General features: G+C 61.2%; 1 protein-coding gene across 7 annotated transcripts in view; it reads right to left on the bottom strand.

Moving 5' to 3' along the window:
- TSNARE1 (t-SNARE domain containing 1) overlaps positions 1 to 19,284 on the bottom strand; it is a 91,271-nt gene that overhangs the window by 47,560 nt on the left and 24,427 nt on the right. For 2 of the 7 annotated variants that reach the window (XM_047725833.1, XM_047725840.1), the window contains exons 1-4: positions 12,483 to 14,232; positions 11,300 to 11,419; positions 5,056 to 5,205; positions 3,536 to 4,030 (exon numbers count right to left, since the gene is read on the bottom strand). In XM_047725833.1, coding sequence (XP_047581789.1) covers positions 3,536 to 4,030; positions 5,056 to 5,205; positions 11,300 to 11,419; positions 12,483 to 12,936 — 1,219 coding nt within the window. In that variant the 5' untranslated portion in view covers positions 12,937 to 14,232. Of the gene's footprint in view, positions 1 to 3,535; positions 4,031 to 5,055; positions 5,206 to 11,299; positions 11,425 to 12,482; positions 14,234 to 19,284 lie in introns of those variants that run through there. The other 5 variants (XM_047725836.1, XM_047725837.1, XM_047725834.1 and 2 more) reach the window with 4 other exon arrangements.

Below are 19,284 nucleotides of genomic sequence, written 5' to 3'. Positions count from 1 at the left end.
CCTCCGTGCCGACCGGACAGGCACGCCAGCGCCACGTGGGGAGTCCCGCGGACGAGAGCTTGCAGCGAACGTCACAGCCTTGACGCAGTGGGTAGGTTCCATGAAAACACCAATGACCAAAGGCCTTATAAGACGCAGCAGAAGGCCGGGCAGCACCGAACACCTAGCACTGAACACGTAACACGTAACACGCAACACATGACACGCGTATGGTGACACTGTAGCAATCACGTGACGCTGTGACGCTGAAGAAACTGCAGTTTCCGATCTTCCCACAATGAAAATACCAGCTCAGAGGCTTCCCCGGTGAATTCTGCCAAAGAGTTCAGGGAAGAATAGTATCAATTCTACACAAATTCTCTCAGAAAACAGAGGCGGAGAAACTAATTCCCCGCCTGCCTCAAGACCTGCTCTGCAGTTACTGGTAGGCAAGGCGGCCGGCATTGCGAGAAGCAGGGACCCAGATCGCCAGGAACAGGTCGACCCCCCAGTGGCGTCGTGAGGCGTCAAGGTGACTCGGTCCCTTCAAGCAACGGCGGCCGACAGCTGGATGTCCGCCGATCCCCAGTCCCAAAGCAACAAAACTCACAATCAACTCCACACGCGTCAGTCAGACACAAAAGCTAAAACTTCAAAACACAGGGCACCCGGGTGGCTCAGTCAGTCAAGCGTCTGCCTTTAGCTCGGCTCGTGACCTCGGGGTCCCGGGAGCGAGCCCCGCGTCGGGCTCCCTGCTCAGCCGGAGTCTGCTTCTTCATCGGCCCCTCCCCCCACCCGTGCTCTCCCCCACCCTCAAAAGAATAAATAAAGTCTCAAAAAAAAAAAAAACCTTCAAAAAACAATACTCCTGGGACTTTGGAGCCGGCGAGGACTTTGTAGGTGCAGTACAAAGAGCAGAAAGCCCAAAAGAAAACACTGATAACATCAAAACCTAAAAAGCTTCAAAAAGACCATCAAGGAAAGCAAAGGCAGCCCAGAGCCCGCCAGACGGTCTACAACGCAGCTGCTGTCCCACAACCCCGGAACCCAGGAGCCAGGACGGGCGGGAGCAGGTCCGAGCCCGAGGCGAGCACCGACCACCGCAGGGGAGACACACGCACGGCCCACGAGTGCACGGGCGTCCCCACCAGGGACGGGCAGGCTCGCGCTGCAGCGACACCCCTACCCGCACCGCCGGCCACCGGCCGTGGTCACACCCATGGCAGGAGCACGCGGGGCTGCTGTGGGGACGGAGCAAGACGGCACTTTGGAAACCAGTCTGGTGGTTTCGGAGACAGTGAAGCGTTGTCTGCCCAGCCCCCAAAGGAGTGACCGCGTCTGCCGCGGCAGGGGAGAGCGATCGTGGACCCTCACTCAGCCAAAAGCCACCAAGCACAGAAATGTGCATCGAGGCGACGGGACACAGACTGGGAGACGCCCAGTCCTGAGCGACGAGAGGACATGCCACCGGACCCCGACCCTGGAGTCCCCGTGCCCGCAGGTCCACAGAGGCCCACGTCGTGGCGGCACAGAGCAAGCCAGCAGCTGCCCTGGGCCGGGGCAGGCAAGGGGAGGGGGCCCCTTGCCAAACTCCGCCCCGGGGGAACCGGTAGTGGGGGGAGCCGGTGGGGGTGCTCCCGGGGCACACCTCACACGTGGACGCGCCACATGCTCACGAGCTCCTCTCTGTGAAGCCGGGTCCCAGGCCCCACCTGCGGCGCGGATAGAGTAAAATAAAAAAAGGAAAATCGGCAGAACTTATCCAGCTTTTCTCCGGGAGTCCTCTTCCCCACCCGCTGCTTCTACTGTGAGCAGAGACGATGGAACGCGGCTGAACCACCAAATCAGGGTTCCTGCCCCAGTGGCATCTCTGGGCAGGTGCGCGGTGCCGTCTGCCCGCGGCAGGAAGGGGACCTGAGGCCACTGGCACACACTTGCCAAAGCCTTCCAGGACCAAGGGGCCCGGCTCCGTGTCAGCTCCAGCCCCTGCCCTTCCTCTTCCGGGCCCCCAGGCAGCTGCCACAGCGCCCCACCAGTGATACCGGAGGAGGGGCAGGAGCACAGAGACCCCCTTGGAACCCAACACGGCCCCCACCTGCCCCGCCGCACGCGCCAAGCAGAAGGCAGGCTCTGCCCCAGCGCAGCAGCTCCCGGGTGTGACAAACGGCTGGCGGAAGGGCTGGGCAGGAGAAGGCCAAGTGCGATACAGAGCCCCAGACGTGGGATGAGCAAGGGAAGTCAGGGGACCTCCCAGCTGCAGAGCAGACAGGCCTGGGCGAAACCCAGCACCGCGGCGCCCCAGCACCCCAGTGCACAGGCGCTGCTGCCTGGGGGCGTGGGGCCAGATCCACGTGTGGGCAGGCTGCAGGGGATCCCCAGTGAGCAGCAGCACCCGCACCGGGGCCCATAATAGGGTAGCACCCCACGGCGCTCAACAGCTCCTGAAACTACAGTCAACGGCTGCTCCCCTGCGAGGGCAGGCTGACCCTCCAGGGCCTCATGAGGGGGAAACGTCTGGAAAGCAATCGCAAAGCCATGCGGGCCAGGAGCCGGGGGCTTGCTCCTGCTCTGTTCTTGATGCCCCAGGTGTATTTTCCAGCCCTGGCTCAAAGTCAAAGACTAGGTGAGGAAGGAGAAACGGTCGTCAGAACCTAACGCCGGCACCCACCTACGACGGAGGAAGCACGCACAAAGGACAGGCCCACCTCCCTCCCTGGCCCTAACTGCCAGAATCTGGGCTCAGCCTGTATCCTCCCTGCTCCCTGCCCGTGGCTGCAGCTGCCCCCACACATCTCTGTGCCCCGTGGGCCCCACAGGGACTGCGCATGTCCATGTGGCAGGCACCCGTCTGGGACCCAGTCCGCTGGGCTCTCGGACACCGGGCTGATACCCATCAACCCCCCTGACCCACCAGGCCAGACGAGGAGAAGTCACAGCCCGCAGAGAAACTCTCCCTGGAAAACAGCCATGGAAGGACCTCATGGGCTCCAGGTGACCTGCCCCCCAGGCCACCCACCTGCCCGTCCTGACACCGCAGGGCTGGCCCAGCCTGGATGGAGGCCTGTCCCGCAGGTTAAGCCAGCAACAGAGCCTGGCCCTCCAGTCCACAGCTCTGCCACCTGGTCACTCACTCAGCAGACGGGATAGCAGCCGGGCTGGAGCGGGGCAGAGGCGACAAACTTCAGGGCATGTGGGACAAGGCAGAGGAACCATGGCCCTGGAAAGCTCGTATCTCAGGTGTGAGCGCGCAGTGGGACCGCACGAGAAAACGCGTTTCTTCCCACAGGTGCCATCCAGAGGCAGGAAGCAGACATCCGTGTCTTGTGGGCGCCCAGGTCCCCACCCCACAGCCGGGCACAAGCGGGCAGAGGCAAAGCCCAGGGCAGGCGAGCGCAGCCGCCGCGCCCTGATGTCCCCGCGCGGCCACGCAAGTGCCGGCGCCAAGGATCAGGAACTGCCCCAAGAGCGGCGGCGGGAGCCCCGGGCGGAGAGACGTGGGGCAACCACGGCGGGTCTCTGCTTCCTGCCCGCCGGCCGGTGCGGACAAGCCACTCACCTCGGGGCGGCTCCGGGCCAAAGCCCTCGGGGCACAGGGCCTGGCTGGAGAAGGTCTTGGCCACCGCCTGCTCCACGGGCGTGAGGGCCAGGGCCTGGGGCCCCCCAGGGCCGGCAGCCGCACGCCGGAGGTCAGCCAGCTTGCGCCGCACGACGGCGCGCAGGTCCCGCCACTTGTGCTTGAGGTCCACGAGGTCGCGGCGGCAGTAGCCCAGCGCGTTCACGGCCTGCAGGACGCGGCTCCACACGCGGTACCGGCGGGCCGGCTCGGCCTTCAGCAGCCCCGTGCCGAACAGCAGCTGGTGGTGCTTGCTGACCTTGGACACCAGGACCTCCGTCTCCTGCGGGCGGAAGTTAGGCTTCCTCTTCTTAGCCCGCGTGGCGCTGGGCCCCGCCAGCCGGCTGTGGATGCCACCCGCGGAGTCCCTCCTCGGGCCAGCAGCGGGTGGTGAGGGCGGCTCCGGCGTCCCACTGCCTTCAGGGGTGACCCCTGGCCCTGGAAAGGCACCAAAAGGTGGGTGTTTAAAGCCAGGGGCTGGTGGGGGTGGCAGCCGTGGCTCCCAGGACGCCGCCGCCCCCTCTGTGGCTTCGGCTTCAGGCATGGCTGCCTGCACCCAGCACCACCCCTCCCTGCGGGGTGTCCAGAGGCCCGGGTCCGAGTCCCAGCCCTGAGACTGCCTCGGAAACCATCCACCTTCCTGCCGAGCCGTGAGCGCACAGCAAGTGGACGACAGGAGCAGGAGGGCAGGCACGTCGCCGTGGCCACGGCCTCCACTCCCTCTGTGCCCCCACAGACCCCCTCTCCTGTGCTCCTGTGGGTCCCTGGGCTGGGCAGGCACACGGCACCCAGCCTGCAGGCCTCTGTCCACTGGGGGCCCTCATCAGCAGCCAGCCTGTGCCTGCCAGGGGGCAGGGGGACCCTCTATAAGGGCAGAAGAGGCAGCCCCCATGAGACCAAGCATCTCCCAGTTGCAAGGAAAGATAGAGCCCCCGACACTGAGAGCCCCTGAGGACCGAGGGACATGTGAGCCCCTGGGGAGCACTCAGAGGGCAGCCTGTCTCCCCCAGACCCCTATCAACTGAAAGACCACCTCCTCAGAGGCCCACACATCCTCCCCTCCCTAATGCACATGTCAAGGACCCTGACGCTCCCTCACCCCCTCCCCCTGCGAGCAGCAGCCAGGCTCTGGAGTGAAGGGGCCACGTGAACTCGCCCCACAGGCTGAGCCTCCTCCCTGGAGCCCAGGGGGCCCTTACAAGCACCAGCCATCACACAACCGCCCTCCCACCGCTGGCCCAGCCACATCACGCCGTCTGCCATCCTTGGGGGAGGGGAAGGTGAGTGGGGGTGAGAGGCGGGCCACCCAGAATCCGTGTGCAGCTTGGCCCCTGCTCCACATGCCTGTGCCCCCCTCCAGCTGGCACACCCAGCTCCTGCCCGCCAGCCCTCCCCCCAGCACCTGGCATCTCTGGGTGGCCTTTCCCAGGTCCCCCCCAGACCCAGCACCCAAGTGGAAGTACCTCGCTTCCTGGCCCTTGGGCCTCTGGGCGTGCCCGCCGACCCCAGATCACCTTCCCCATCCTTGCCCACACAGGGGTCCTGCGGGCTGCTCTCTGGCGACGGGCAGGGGAAATGGCGGATTCCGTACTCGGTCCAACATTTAGCGCACTCTACAGACAGCAAGGGACATCACAGTTACACCCCGCCTGCTCACAGAACAGCTCAGCGTGCTGCCGGCAAAGCAAGGCCTCACACAGGACAGCAGGTGCCCTGAGTCCTCCACGCGTCCACGCTGAGGAGCTCCACTCGGGCCAACCTCTTCCAAGAAACCCTCCCAGACGGCCACACCTTGTGCAACAGCCGCTTTGGCTGAAGACCAGCGGCAAATCCAGGACTTTAAATGTTCCCAGTCTCGAAACCATGGTCATTCTTAAAGGCCCAGACAAGGACAAAATCCCCGAGAGCAGGGCTGTAGGTGTGGCCTGCAGACCAGACCAAGCCTTCCACGGGTGTCACCTGTCAGCGACAAAAAACATACAAAACCAGGGGGGTAAGGACGTCAGGATTTTGGCGACGATGTGAATTCACCACAGCACCATCCTGTTTAGAAAACATTGTTCCAGAGCACAGTGAGAGTGAAAGCACAAACAAAAACTCGTCCTTCCTGGCCCTCAGCTGCAGGGCTGAGGGGCAGTGGGGCCAGCACTGGTCGGCCTCCTCCCCACGCGCACCCCCGAACAGCCCGCATAGGGTCGGACCCCAAGGACATTCTCATTGATTCAGAAACACGTCCTAGACCCGTTTTGCCAGAATTTGTCAACCATAAGACACACCTCATAAAAACATCTCACCACCTCTGAAAGACGTGCCTTTCGGCCCGTGGCCCCAGGCCATCAGGGTGACCTTGTTTGCTCTGGAGCTCTCTGAAGGGCAGTTTCTGCAGAGCGAGCTCTAGGAGGTCACGGCTGAGCTGTCCGAGCACACCCACAGCTGCCCTGAAGCCCAGGGAACATGGCCTGTCCCGGCCAGACCCAGGCAGCTGCTTCTCGGAAAAGACCTTGGACTCGCATCTCCCAAAAGAATGGAGAGCATGGAGACCCGTCCAGCTCATGCACTGCATGACAGGGACAGAAGGACTGCCCCAAGTGATCCCCCCTGGACCCCAAGTGGGGTGGGAGAGGCCTCAAAAGGCCACCTCGGCCATCCTCTGCCTGCAGACAGCAGCGACCCAAAGTGCACAGGCAGCCAACGGGGCTCCCGGCCAAACCTGGGGGAGAAGGAAGGGCAGGGCGGCCAGCCAGCTTATTGGGGAGGGAGGTCCCCACACCACAGCCAACTCCGACGACAAGAGCTCTCCTAGACATCCGGGGAGGCAGGCACAGCCCTGGACAGTCACAGCCCGGGAGAGAGAGGCCATGGCAGAGGCCCTATGTCCAGGTGTCTCTGTGGGTCTGAGGGTCTGACCATGAGCCTTTAGGACAGGGACCATCTCCCAACAGGGCAAATCAGGGCAAATCCTGTCACTTGCCCTCTTCCCGAAGGGCTTGGTGGGGAGCCTGTGGGATGGGTCTTCCCTCCAGACAGCCGCCGCCAGGCTCTCCTGCAGGCCCGGGAACTTGCCTAGACCAGTGTGAGAAGAGGCACAGCTGTCCAGGCACCTGGTGACCAGGGTCACCATCTGCTTTGGAGCCCCCAGAGCCCCTCCTGTGGGGAGCAGAGAGAAAGGGGACCAGCTGGCGGTGGCCCACGTCACTGCCCACATCACCATGCGATGACCTCCCCATGCTGACATGCGGTCACGGAAGCCCAGGCCCTGCCCACCTCCTCCTGGTTACCCCATGTGGTCCAGACACCTGTAAAGGGGCCAGTCCGGTCCACCCTCCAGAATCACATGTCCCTTAAACTTTGGGGTGAGGGGCTAAGGCAACATTCCTGATTATTAGAATATACACAGTTACGGGGGAAAGTTCAAACAGACAATTAGAAAGAAACGATAAAGACCGTTTGCGGAGGTGGATACTGTGACCACAGGGGCGGGGTCTCGCACAATCAGAAGACTGCAGACACAGCTTCATTTTCCTCCATTCCGCGCACCTGTCACTGTGTCCCGACATGCACAGAAGCACCTAGCGACCTTCTCCAGCTCTAGCTGACGCCCACGTCACAGCCGCCTCCCTCAGCACAGTGGTGACCGCACGCCCGCATTCTCGGCCCACACCACCTTTATGACATCCTAGTGGCGCAGGAGGAAGCAGGGCCCAGCCCGGGAAGGGGCAGTGGCAGGGTCCGGGAGCAGTCGACCCCCACACCCTCTCCTCCGGAGTGAACTGGCTCCGCGGGCACACGGCCACCTTCACATTCGTCTGTCTGGGCAGCGGGTAGGCTCAGTCAGGTTTCCTCTCTCTTCACAGGGCTGGCCCACTTGGAGGAATATTTTTAGGGTTTCCTTTGATTTATGTGAGTTCTTTACGTGTTAGTAATCTGCCAGTTGGCTTTTTGCCGTGTTTTTGCCGTGATCCTACCCCAAGGGGTCACCCCAAGCTCTGCGTAATCACCCGCAGGCTCGTGTGTGCCCCGCGGTGCTTGGCACATGGCAGGTCCCGAGTGATGGCAGCGGCGCCTGCACAGACGGGGTCTCCGCCTGGCCGCAGCGTCCTGCCCCGAGCACCAGCCCAACCGCGAGAGGCTTCCCGCGACCCCCCGCAGAGGAGAGGGTGGGGATACCAGCAACAGCCGGGCCTCGATAACGGTCAACAAACCAGGACCACGTAGGTCCTTTCCTGACGAAAATGCAATTAAGTCGACCTCGTTTTTAAGAAACAACTAAGAAAAAACAAAAACAAAAACACGGTTGGAAACAATGAACTACGGTTCTAAATAAATCCGAGGGGGAAAACAGTAAAATAAATAAATAAATAAATAATTCCTGAGTCAAAGAACAGATCATAGTGGAAATAAAAAACACAACCGAACTTTAATTTAAAAACACTGCACGCCTCTGAGTGTCTGACAGCTAATGCAGTGACCACCCGCACACTTACAACCTCAAGAATTTTTACTACAAAAGAACAAAAATTGAGGATGAATGACGTCAAATAAACATCCAACGTAGGAGTCAGAAAAATAAAAGAGCGTCAACTCAAAGACAGAAGGAAGACGCGATACAAGTGCGAGCAGAGAGCGACCACACAGTAGAAGAATCCCGGACTCAGTTCCTCGGGGAGACTGGTAACGGCCAGGCCTCAATCAACACTGATTATAAAAAAAAGGAAATAGGGAAAGTCAAATGAGCCCTTTGAGAAATAAAACAGAGGATGTGAGGCGGGTACCGGGACGTTAACAAAACAGCAGAACCACAACGGTGGGCCGTGAGCAGCCTTCGCGACCGCCAGAGCTCAGGCAGGAGCAGCGGAGCGGGGCAGGCAGAGCCCGGCCGGGCCACAGGGCCTGCGGCCACACCACAGGGCCGCCCCGTCAGCACCAGTCGCTACTGTCCACAGTCAATTTCAATAAATCTGAGCACTTTAGTGAAGCAGGCGCGTCTCAGAAAACGCAGTTTAGCAAAACCGACCCAAGAAGAAACGGAGCGCCGCACGGCCTAGGCAGCAGGAGAAGCGCTAGTAAACGGCTCGCCGCGAGGGGACGCGGTTTTATAAGCCGGGACAGTTTCAGAGCAAAACCCCAGACACACTTCAGGAACGTGCAGTCCCATTCTTCCAGACGCCACGTGGGACAGGAGCACCACGTCGCCCAGCGTCACAGAGGCTCTGGGCAGCTCGGGGAGGCGGAGAGGAGAACGGACACGTTGGGGGAGGAAAGAAATGTTGTACTTACACACGACCCCGTCCGAACACAACACCAGAGAGTCCCCAAATTCCTACAGTCGACAGGAGCGCAGCAAAACGGCACAACATAAAGCCAGCGACAAAAACCAATGACACTCCCCAGGAAGACCGTGGTTCCTTCCGGAAATTAACTTCTACAGAAAGAGAAACAAACTTCAAAATACTGGAGGGGAATCTCGAGCATCAGAGAGACTTCAAAGGCCGGTCAGGTGACTGCTGCACGCGGGTCTTCCACGGCCCTGCCACGCGCCACGGAGCCACCAAGCCCTCAGAGATGCCCGGGTGCGCAGGACGCTGTGGTTATGCGCACACAGAGCCCCTCCCCTGCAGGGGCACAGGCACGGGTCGACGGGAAGCGTGCTGCATCTGGGACTTGCCACGGAATGACACGACGGCTGCCCGAGGTCACAGCAGCCGGACCGGCCACCGCAGACTCTGGATGAGGTAGAGGGGGCAGCACTGGGGACCGCTGCCTCATCATGTCTGCTTCCCTGTGTTGGAAACTGTCCATATTTAGGAAGTTTAAAAACAAGGCATTTAAAAATCAAAATCTCTGGACTAAGCTTTTTCAAAAAAACCAGTCGCCGCGTACACATACCAGCCACGAAGATTTGGAACGTGTAATGCTCAGAGTGGTACCTCTTCTAATAGCAAACTATGGCGGGTTTTTTGTTAAACTTAATAAAGGATATATAAAGTCTTTATAATGAAAGTTATAAAACTTTACAAAACCATGACAGAAGATTTGAGAAAGAGACACACGTGCTCGTGGACTGGGAGCCCATGGACAGCACGGATGCCGGTCCTCGCCACATTCACGCTGCGGACGCACAACAGCTGCAGCCCAAACTCCAAGCCTGATGAGGGGATTCTGAAACGTGTGTCTGAGCAAAGGACCCAACACCCAAGACATGTCCGAGGGAAAACAAGTAGAGCCGCTTGCTGTGAAAGACATCAGAAACCCTAACTCTGAAAATTAAGGCAGAATTTTGCACAGGAAGGGAAAAACTGACCAGGAGAACCTACACAGAAACGCCATTCATCAAAGAGCTCTGACTCTGCGGGTCTGTAGGAAGGGGACGGCACTTTGAATAAACAGTCCCAGGACCACGTGTGGTTGAGAGAGAGAAATATGGGGTCATGGTTCCGCCCTTCCCGCACGCCACCCCACAAACAAAGATCAAAGCCCAGTGACAGTGAGGACAGGCCCACAGACAGACAACAGTCCCATCAGCATCCAAGGAGAGTACACGAGACACCAGGGTCATCTCGTGTAGGATTCATCACACCAGACAGAGTCACAGACCAGTCAGAAGAGAGGGGCGTGCTCGAGCGAGCCACGAAGGAGAACTCTGCTCCCCAGGAACACACACTCCCCAGCAGGTGCCACACCGAGAAACCAACTGGAGAGACACAGGGTGAGCGGACAAGGGTTTCTCTTCCAGAGCACATAAGGAAACCTGGCAAGTCAGTAAAATGATGGCAAATGAGAGTCCGCTGGAGGACAAATGGGTCCACGCCAGCGGTCGCCACAGAAATACAGATGAAAGCCCGAGGAGACCACGCCGGCCCTCGGGCTGCACACGTTCACCCTCCAACACCAGCCCCCACTCCGCGGGTGAGCCGGGGGCACAAAGGGCAGCCCAGGCAGTGCCAACAGCCCCCCATACTGCCACGGGCCACACACGCTCAGTGGCCCTCACAAGCGGACCAGAATGGGTGCCACGCAGCCACGGAGCAGGAAAACAGAAGGGAACAGCGACTCACGGTCTCGGGGACTCAGGAGCCGAACCAGCAAATGGCCGATAAGACAAATCCCGGGGTTCCATAAACAAAGTTCTGAGACGTGCAAAGCCAGCAAGGTGTGGTGTGGGGACACAGAGCCAGGTCAGCTAAGCCCAAGAGAACAGCGAGGAAGCCCCCAACATGGCCCTCAGGGCAAGGGCATCTGGAGAGGGCAACTTAGTGCTACTCTGCCCTGTGCTAGAAGCGTGGTGCCTCCCCGGCCCCACGAGCCTCAGTTTCCTCCTCTGTATTTGCAAAATTAAGGCCCGCACCACATGGTCATTAGGGAGACCAGGCCAGGCCGTCCATCCACTCTGCCAGTGGCCAAGCCCCCGGGCACCTCTAGAGCAGCTCGGTGCCCCCACGGAGTGCTGGCTTGGTGCCAGGAGGACCGCAGACACCAAGTCTGCCCCCCTTGGCAGGGCAGCCGTACCCAGAAAAGCCTCCCGTGCTGCTGACCCAACCCAGCACTCGCAACCCCATCGCAGCCAAGCCTGGGGTCACCCACCCCTAGCCACAGGCAACATGAGTGAGAAAGAACCCACCTACCCCTGCTGCCATCATGACAGCTGAGACCCGCCTACTGCCACCTGCCCCCCCACCCGCCGCCAGCACTGTGAGCCGCTGTCATTACCTAGGGGTTGAGAGCCTTGTCTGGAGGGTCCCCCGAAAGGGCCATGGCTCCCCAGGCCACCACTGCCAGCGATGGATCCGTAGGACATCTTCTCACCGAGAGCAGGGCCCTCCCGCAGAGCAGAGCTGGAGGAGACAAAGCACGGGTCGGGAGGGAGGAGAGGAGTTAGTGCTCAGGTTCAGGGAGCACTGGGGCCCCTGCCCGCCCCGCCCGCCAGCCTGCCCCACTTCCTCCTCACCCCAGGCAGCCCCAGGCCCTCATCTCAGCTCAGCTGGGCTCCTCCTGGGCCCAGGCAGTGGCCCCACTGAGCCCCTTCAAGGTGCCCCCTTGTCCCACTGTCCCGTGTGGGGACAGGCACTGGGAATAACCTCTCAAAGACCGTGGTGGTCCCAAGCAGAGCCCCAGGGCCCCCTGCTCCTGCCCCCCTCCAGCTCCCGCTCAGTCCTTCTGAGCCACACAAGACAGCAGACGGCCAGGGACAGGCTGCCGGGGCTGAAACCACCTTGACACAGTCCCTACAGAGCTGGGACAAGACACTGACCGTCCCCGGCCCCAGGGTCCTCATCCACAAAGCCAGGGTAATGAGAGGACCTGCCCCCAGGCCAGCCGTACAGAGCGAGTGACACACACTGATGGCAGGCACTCAGAAACCACCGCCTGTCTGGGTGCCTGAGCACGACTCCAGCCGTCCCTGCCGGAGATGGCTCAGCATGCCGCCCACCGGATCGCCTCCTCCAGGGAACTGAGGCTCCGGGATGGCAGGGATGGGACGTCTCCAGCCTGACAAGGGCCCCTGGGGCCCTCCAGAGTCACTGGTTTTCTGGGTGTCTGCACGGGGGCCACTGGGAGCACACGGACTCGCCCAGCGTCTGCCTGACAGGCCACACGTTCCCGATGCCACGAGGCTCCCGCAGCGCTCCCAGCGGGCCGGGCGGGGCTCTCCGCACCTGCAAGCCGCGGTTCCACTCAGCCGGACCCGGGTGAGCTTGGGGGCGGCGAGAAGCAGGCCCAAGTCCCTGGGGTCGGTGGGAGCCTGCACCCCCGCAGCTACGACTCACCCAGAACCCCCGAGAGCTATGGCTTACGTGGGTAACATCTGCCAATGTTTACTGCGTGAGAAATTAAAAAGAAGTTTTTAAGATATATTTATTACTCTGCTTCAAAGTGACAAGAAACCCATTACACGTTAAACTGACGTCTTTACGGAACAGAGCCGCGTCCTCCCGGACAAAACCATCCGGCGAGAAGAGCCAGAGCGTCTGATTCTTGGTGACTCTCTCAGCGGCTCGACAGACGCGCTGGTCCTCACGCCTGCTCCCGGTCAGCTGTGACGCGACCCTGGCCCAGGCGTAGGACAGAATCTGGCCGCACAGAGGGGAGTTGTCTGCAGGGCCTGCTGCGGACCCGACAGGGACTCGGGGACCCCCAGGGATGCCCAGAGTCTGCACACTCTGGGGACCCCTTGGGAAAGCACGTGGTTTTCTTTCCCACAGGTCCCAGGCACCCGCCCGCTCGCCAGCGCATGACAGCCTGGGCCGCACCGGGAACACATCAGATGTGGAGACGGAGCCCGGGACTTGTGGGGACGCAACGTGGAGAAAGCAGTCCCGGGAAGGACGGCGTAAAGGGGTAAGCATGCAGCAGGCACCCAGAGCCCCAGGCACAGGCCTGCACGTCCCCACACGCCTTACACAGGCTCACACTCCGTCCGCACAAAGACTGAAAGGAGGCCCCGCTGCTGCCTCACGTGCAGACGAGGACACTGAGGCACAAGGGATAGGGCACCCAAGGCCATGCGGCCGGCGGCCAGCAGAGAATGGCTTGTGATCCGGCAGGGTGACCCTGGTGCCCATGATCTCACTGCACGGCCCCTCGCCCCCATCCCGAGAGACAGGAGGCGCTGCCCAACTCCCAGCAGACCGCTGTCGGCACCCAGAAAACAAACACCCAGGCTCTGAGCAAGGGCATGGCGGGCGCAGAAGTGCAGAGCTCAGTGGAAGGGGGCTGGGACGGCGTGGGGGACGCCACCGAGGGAGCGGAAGGAAAGACGAACAAGCCAGGACCAACTGTGCTCCCACGTCCGGGGGACAGCAACCGTGGGGACACAAACACACCCGGGGAAGGGGACGCGCGACCCAGAGCTCATGGCCGTGGAGCGGAGTGCTGGGAGGGGCCTGCCCTGCGGGGCACACGGCCCACAAAGACAGCACCCAAAACCTCGGTGACCCCAAGTGGCACAGAAGACGCTTCCAGACAGGGATCGGGCCCTTCTCTGTCCTTCCAGGAGAAGACGCAGGCGGTGCCCCGCCCAGCACAGATGACCCAGGAACAGCTGGGACCGCCTGCAGCAGGAGCAAGGGGAGGTCCCTGGGCAGACGCTGTGCCCAAGCTGGGAGAGTGGCTGGCAGAGTGGCAGAAGGTTCCAGAGACACTCCCTCGGGGAGAGAGGGAAGACGGTGGCATCGGGACACGACCAGGCTCCAGGGAAACACAGTGAGCGGGAAGGGAGGCCGATCCAGGTTCACCACGAGATCCGGCCCCAGCAGCTATGTAGTTAGGGAAAGCCTCCACCTGCCACGGGAGGTGCAGCCCGGAGGGGTCCCGGGGGGAGTGAGGGGCAGCGGACAAACGTGCGTGTGCTTCGGTGTGCGTGTGCAAGTGCTCCAGCATGTGGGTACACGTGGGCTCAGCCGCTGTGTGTGCGGGCCTGCACGTGCGTGTGCGCGTGAGCACGTGTGAGCAAGCGTGTGTGCGAGCACATGCGTGTGTGCGTGAGCACGTGTGCAAGCGCATGTGTGCGAGCGTGTGCATGAACGCACACGTCAGTCCTCACCCTGCACTCCGACACGCCAGGTGGGCAGCAGCAGCGACGGAGCACGGGACCGAAGGCAGCACCTGCCATCCAGAGATCTGCGGGCTCAGGAGCAGCTAACTCTGGGGAAGGAAAAAGGAACAGCTGCTTTGTGTCAAACGACCGCGTAGGGCTCATTTTTCCTCCAAACTTGAGATGTGATTCATCTTGACACACCAAAGCTTCATTCTAAGATTCCAGTGAGACCATCATCCAGAAAGAGAAGACTGGAAACAGAGCAGCGGGCTGCGGGGGTGTCTGCCTTGACCGGCTTGCCCAGGCAGGAACCCAGCACCTTCCTCAGATGTCTGCAGGGCGGCCCCAGAGTGGCCATGTTGTCCTGGAGGGGCTACGAGGAGCCCAGGCGGGCACCTGAGAAGCCAGGGCACAACTCGGCAGATACACCCTGTGTCCACCGTGTCCAGTGTGAACGCGGTGGCCTGGTCCTGGCGTTGGGGACATGAACGTTAGTTGGGAGTCAGCCAGAGTGTCCCGTGATGAAGGCTCCAACAGGAGGGCGCAGGGACCTGGGGAGCATGGCAAGAACCCGGACGGGGCGGGTCTGGTAGCCCCCCGAGGAAGCAGCTCAAGCCACGTCCGCGCAGAAGCTGGCCACCCGGCTTTGAAGGGAGATGCGCGGCATAGCTCTGGGAGGACGGGAGGGCAGCACGCACACCACAGTGACCAGGACAGACAGCAGGAAGTGACAGAGGCCGGGTGCACAGCGCTAGGGACTCTCGCAGCCCAAGAGGTCTCCATGCACCCAGCACAGGAGGGCAGAAGAAAGGGGCAGAGGGGCCAAGGCGGCTGCCCTCAGCGGCGTCCGGGCACGGGAATGGCAATGAGTGGCTGGTCTATGGAGGCAGGAAGGAGAAAAGACTTCCAGCCCCACGCGTCTGACTTGCAATCCATTTTGCTGTACCTGGAGCACATGTCCACGCTGTGTGGGAGATGGAGGTGGCCCACGGCCCGAGCCACGGAGAGGCACCCCAACTTGGGGAACAGAAACACAAAATGCCAGCGCCCAGCCCCTGCCTGCCGCCTTGCACCCGGCCCAGCCGGCCACTCGGCGCCCCGAGCCCCTGGGGGGCCTGGCACCGGCAGACAGCGAGGGGCCACAGGCTTGTCCCCAGGCTCCCCAGGTGCCCCGTGCCTGGGCTGTGCCAGTCGCTTCCTCCACGCCACTCGCGCCCACCCAGCCACAGCCAGTTCACGGCCCAGCTTCCCCACGGGCGAGGGCGGGCAGCGGGCAGAGCCAGATGAGAAGGGAGGGGGCAGCTGGACAAAGGAAGTTGGGGCCACTGGTGGCCTGGCTGGGCGGAAGCTGCATCAGAGCCCAGCCAGAGGGCGGGACAGATGCCACCGGGCTGCAGTGCCCAGGAATAGCCCTGGACCGCCCCAGTGCCGTGGGCCGGAGGCCACAGGAACAAGGTCAGCTCCCAAGGAGGCCTCCCACTGTGCAGCTTCCTTGAGCCAGGCCTGCCAGCCTCCTCCGGCCCTGTGCCCCCGGGGCTGGCGCCAGACTCTTCCCCGGCCACCTCCCCGCACCCCCTGCCAACAGCAGCCTGGAGGGGGCCATCTGTCCTGGCGCCGCCCAAATCCTGCTCTTTGGGCAGCAGAGGAAGCGAAGGTGCCAGGGAACGCCCTAGCAACACGGCCCTGCCCCCAGGACAAAGCCCCTCAACCCAGGAGGAGGTCAGACGGACAGCAGGACGTCACTGGACCCCGGTCAGGAGGGAGCACCCGGATACAGCTCTAGGCTGGGCTCCAGTGACCTGGACTCCGGGGCCAGCACTGAGACAGGGCCGCTTCTGCCCCAGACGGGCTCCCAAGCAGGACACGCCCCTGCCTGCAGCTTTCCTCCCTCGGACTGGGGTGCTTGGAGGCAGTGAACTCCGGAGACTACGGCTGAGCCTCCAGGCAGCAGACACGGAACAGTACTTTCTAGACTGGGGTGCCCTAGAACAGACCCTGCTTCCCGCAAGCTGAAGGGGACCCCAAAGATGGAAAGCAGGTCCTTCCCGGGGGGGTCCATTTCTCATCCGTAACATAGGCGCTGCCCGGCCCTTAGGGGACCAGAGTGAGGAATGAATCAGTTCATCTCGCCCTTGGTCCAGTGGACCTTACCTGCACCGTGAAGGAGACACAGCAAAATCAGCATCACACAGTGCCCTCGGGGGCCTCCTGCTCCAGCTGGGCACAGACAAGGAGGGGTGACACGCCATCATGTGGACCTTCACCCCAAGCACCCTGCCTCAGTCCCACCCAGACCTCGCCCTGCCAGCAGCCCTGGGGACCTGGCCCTCTGGCCTGCGCTCTGGCCTGGGCTGCTGTCCTTCACCCGAGTCCTCCCTCCTCTCTGCCCGGCACCAACCCCCTGCTCCCCCTCCCCTGCCTTTCCTCCCCACCCTTGCAAAGCCACAACCCTGGTTACCCCTGCTTTCACAGCAAGACCTCGCCAGCTCCCCTCCTGCCATCCCAGCCCGCCCTAGACACACGGTGAGCCCCCTCGGGCCACACTGTCAGGCCACGGCCCCGACCACAGGCTTGTTCTGCTGCTCTGCAGCTCAGTGTCCTTTCTGTCTCACCCACCAAACCAGAGCGAGCAGAGCCGGCTCGGAGCAGAGTCACAGGACGCAGCCCACACCCGGAGAAGCGCCAACACAGAGAGCGGCCCACAGACGCCCCCCGCTCCTCAGCGCCTCCCATGTGCGGAGTGTCAGCGGGGAGCGGACTGGGAGACGCGAAGCGCTCCAGAAGGAAAGCTGGCCGCCCCCCGCCCCGGATCCCCTGCTAAGAACCACCGTCTGCTCACCTGGGGGCCCGCGGAGAGGTGACCTGCAGCCCGCACCGCCCGGCACTGCTCCCCCGGGGCCCAGCCGCCAACTCCGGGAGGCCCAGGGCTGCGTTGCTTAGAGACCACAGCGCTGCCCCAAGGAGGGCAAGGTGAGCCCACGGGGATGCCCAGTCCTGCCCCCACAGCTGCAGGCGGCTGAGCGGCCCAGGCTGCCTGATGATGCAAGGGCCAGGCGGACAGCACGAGTCAGCCTTGCGAGAGCCATCGGGGGACTGTCGCCATCTGGACGACACCTCCCTCCAACGGCTGCTGCCCACAGGCCCACTGCCACACTTCAGCCACATGGGGTGCTCGAAAGCCAAACCAGCCTGAGAGCCTGGATGAAGGCCTCGACGTCACCAGACTTGGGGCCGAGGCCGGTTACACCAGACAGCAAGACAGGACTGACACATGGAAGACATCTAGGCTGCGTGTGTGGTTGCAGGAACCTTGGAGAAGGCCGGATGGCGATCATGGACCCATGGGAGGGGTGGAATCACCTGGGCCGGGGACGCCCAGATCTAATCAAACCCACATTTTTGATATAAGAAAACCAAACTCAGAGAGAGAAAGTGACTTCTTCCAAATGACAGGCACAGGCAGGATCTCGGAGCGGCCATCTGCCCATCGACCCACCGTCGCGGCAGTGGCTCCCGCCCACCCCTCCCCAGCCCTCTCTCTGCAGCAGGCTCTGGGCTCATGTCCAGTTCACGGGGGTCGTCCTGCCGGAGCACGAGCCTCGCCCTCACCCCAGCATCACCTCTGCCCCGATGGGAGCTTGGAGGCGCATGTGAACTCCGTTCTCAGTGTGCACACCATCCAGACACAGACTGCGTGTGTGCGACATTCATGACCTACCAGCTTGGCCCCCGCACGGCCGCTCACAAGCTCTGCCCCGGGGACACGAACACGACCCAGAGACAAGAGTGTCACATCCGCGTTACCTTCCCGACTGCATCCCCGCGCCGTGCTTGTGAGAGGCCGCGGAGCCCAGGACCCGGGAGCATCACGGCTGCAGCTCCCAGTCAAGCCGTGCAGAAGGAAACACGTGCGTGTGCACACGGACATGCGGAAGGATGAGCCACTGTGGGGAAGGGGGCCGTGGCACACGCAGCGTGCCCGCTAATCTGGGGACTCATTTAAATCCAAAATTACTGTGTCCAAAAATATTAAGTTAAAAATAAAATAAAATAAATAAAAAATATTAAGTTAAAAATAAAAATATTAAGTTAAAAATATTAAGTTAAAAATAAAAACAAAAAAATAAAAATAAAAAAACTCACTGCAGACTTTTTTAAACTCTAGAAGTAAGTCTGTCCGGAAGGTACAGGATCCGAACACAGAGGACTGAGAGCATCTTAAACAAAAGGTGAGCGAAGACGCCCCGTGTCCGCGGACGGGCACTTGAGAAGCCGGGATGAGGGTCCCGCGTCGGTACGGACACAGTTTAAATGTTTCCTAAAACTAAGAAGTCCCTCCCATTTTAAGCACAAGCCACTAAACAACTCTTAGGGAAAAAAAGAAAAAAAAATACTAAAATTAAGAAAATTCTAAAAAAAAAATAAAAACCCCAGAAGTGAAAACCCTGCGTAAGAATGGTGATAAGGTACCTTCAAAGCAGCGATCAGAGGAAATTCGTAACGCTACGTGTTTCGTGACAAAAGGTGAAAGCAAACTCATTTCTCAGCTGGAAGATGCAGGAAAAGGCACGCGGCACTGTCTTCTGGGAGCAGCTCGCTCAACGCCTGCCCCACAGGGCTCTGAGCACGGAGGGCAGCGCCCGGGAACGGCGTCTGCTTGGGAGGCCGTCACCCACGTGCCCTCGGCTGGGAGCGGCCACGGCCCTGCCGTCTGTCACAACAGCCCGTGAGCCCGAAGCAGCTCGCACGCCAGGAGGCCACGCCAAGGGGGCTGTGCGGGAGCACGGCCATTCCCAAGACCCGCCGCATCCCCCCATCCCCTTTCCCACGAGCTCGGTCTGGTTTTCTGTTACTCACAGCCCGAGATTCTTTAATGAATACACCTACGCTTAAAAAAAAAGTTGAAGAGGGGCGCCTGGGTGGCTCCGTGGGTTAAAGCCTCTGCTTTCGGCTCAGGTCATGATCCCAGCAGGATCCTGGGATCGAGCCCCGAGTTGGGCTCTCTGCCCTGCAGGGAGCCTGCTTCCTCCCCCCTCTCTCTGCCTGCCTCTCTGCCTACTTGTGATTTCTCTCTCTCTGTCGAATGAATAAAATCTTTAAAAAAAAAAAATTTAAAAAAAAAAAGTTGAAGAGAAACAATACACTATCCCAAGGGCAA

This window comes from Lutra lutra, chromosome 4 (genome assembly GCF_902655055.1).
Source record: "Lutra lutra chromosome 4, mLutLut1.2, whole genome shotgun sequence".
In the NCBI taxonomy this organism is placed as follows: Eukaryota; Metazoa; Chordata; class Mammalia; order Carnivora; family Mustelidae; genus Lutra; species Lutra lutra.
Note: the sequence above shows the minus strand (reverse complement) of the source record. Positions and strands in the feature narration are given on the sequence as shown.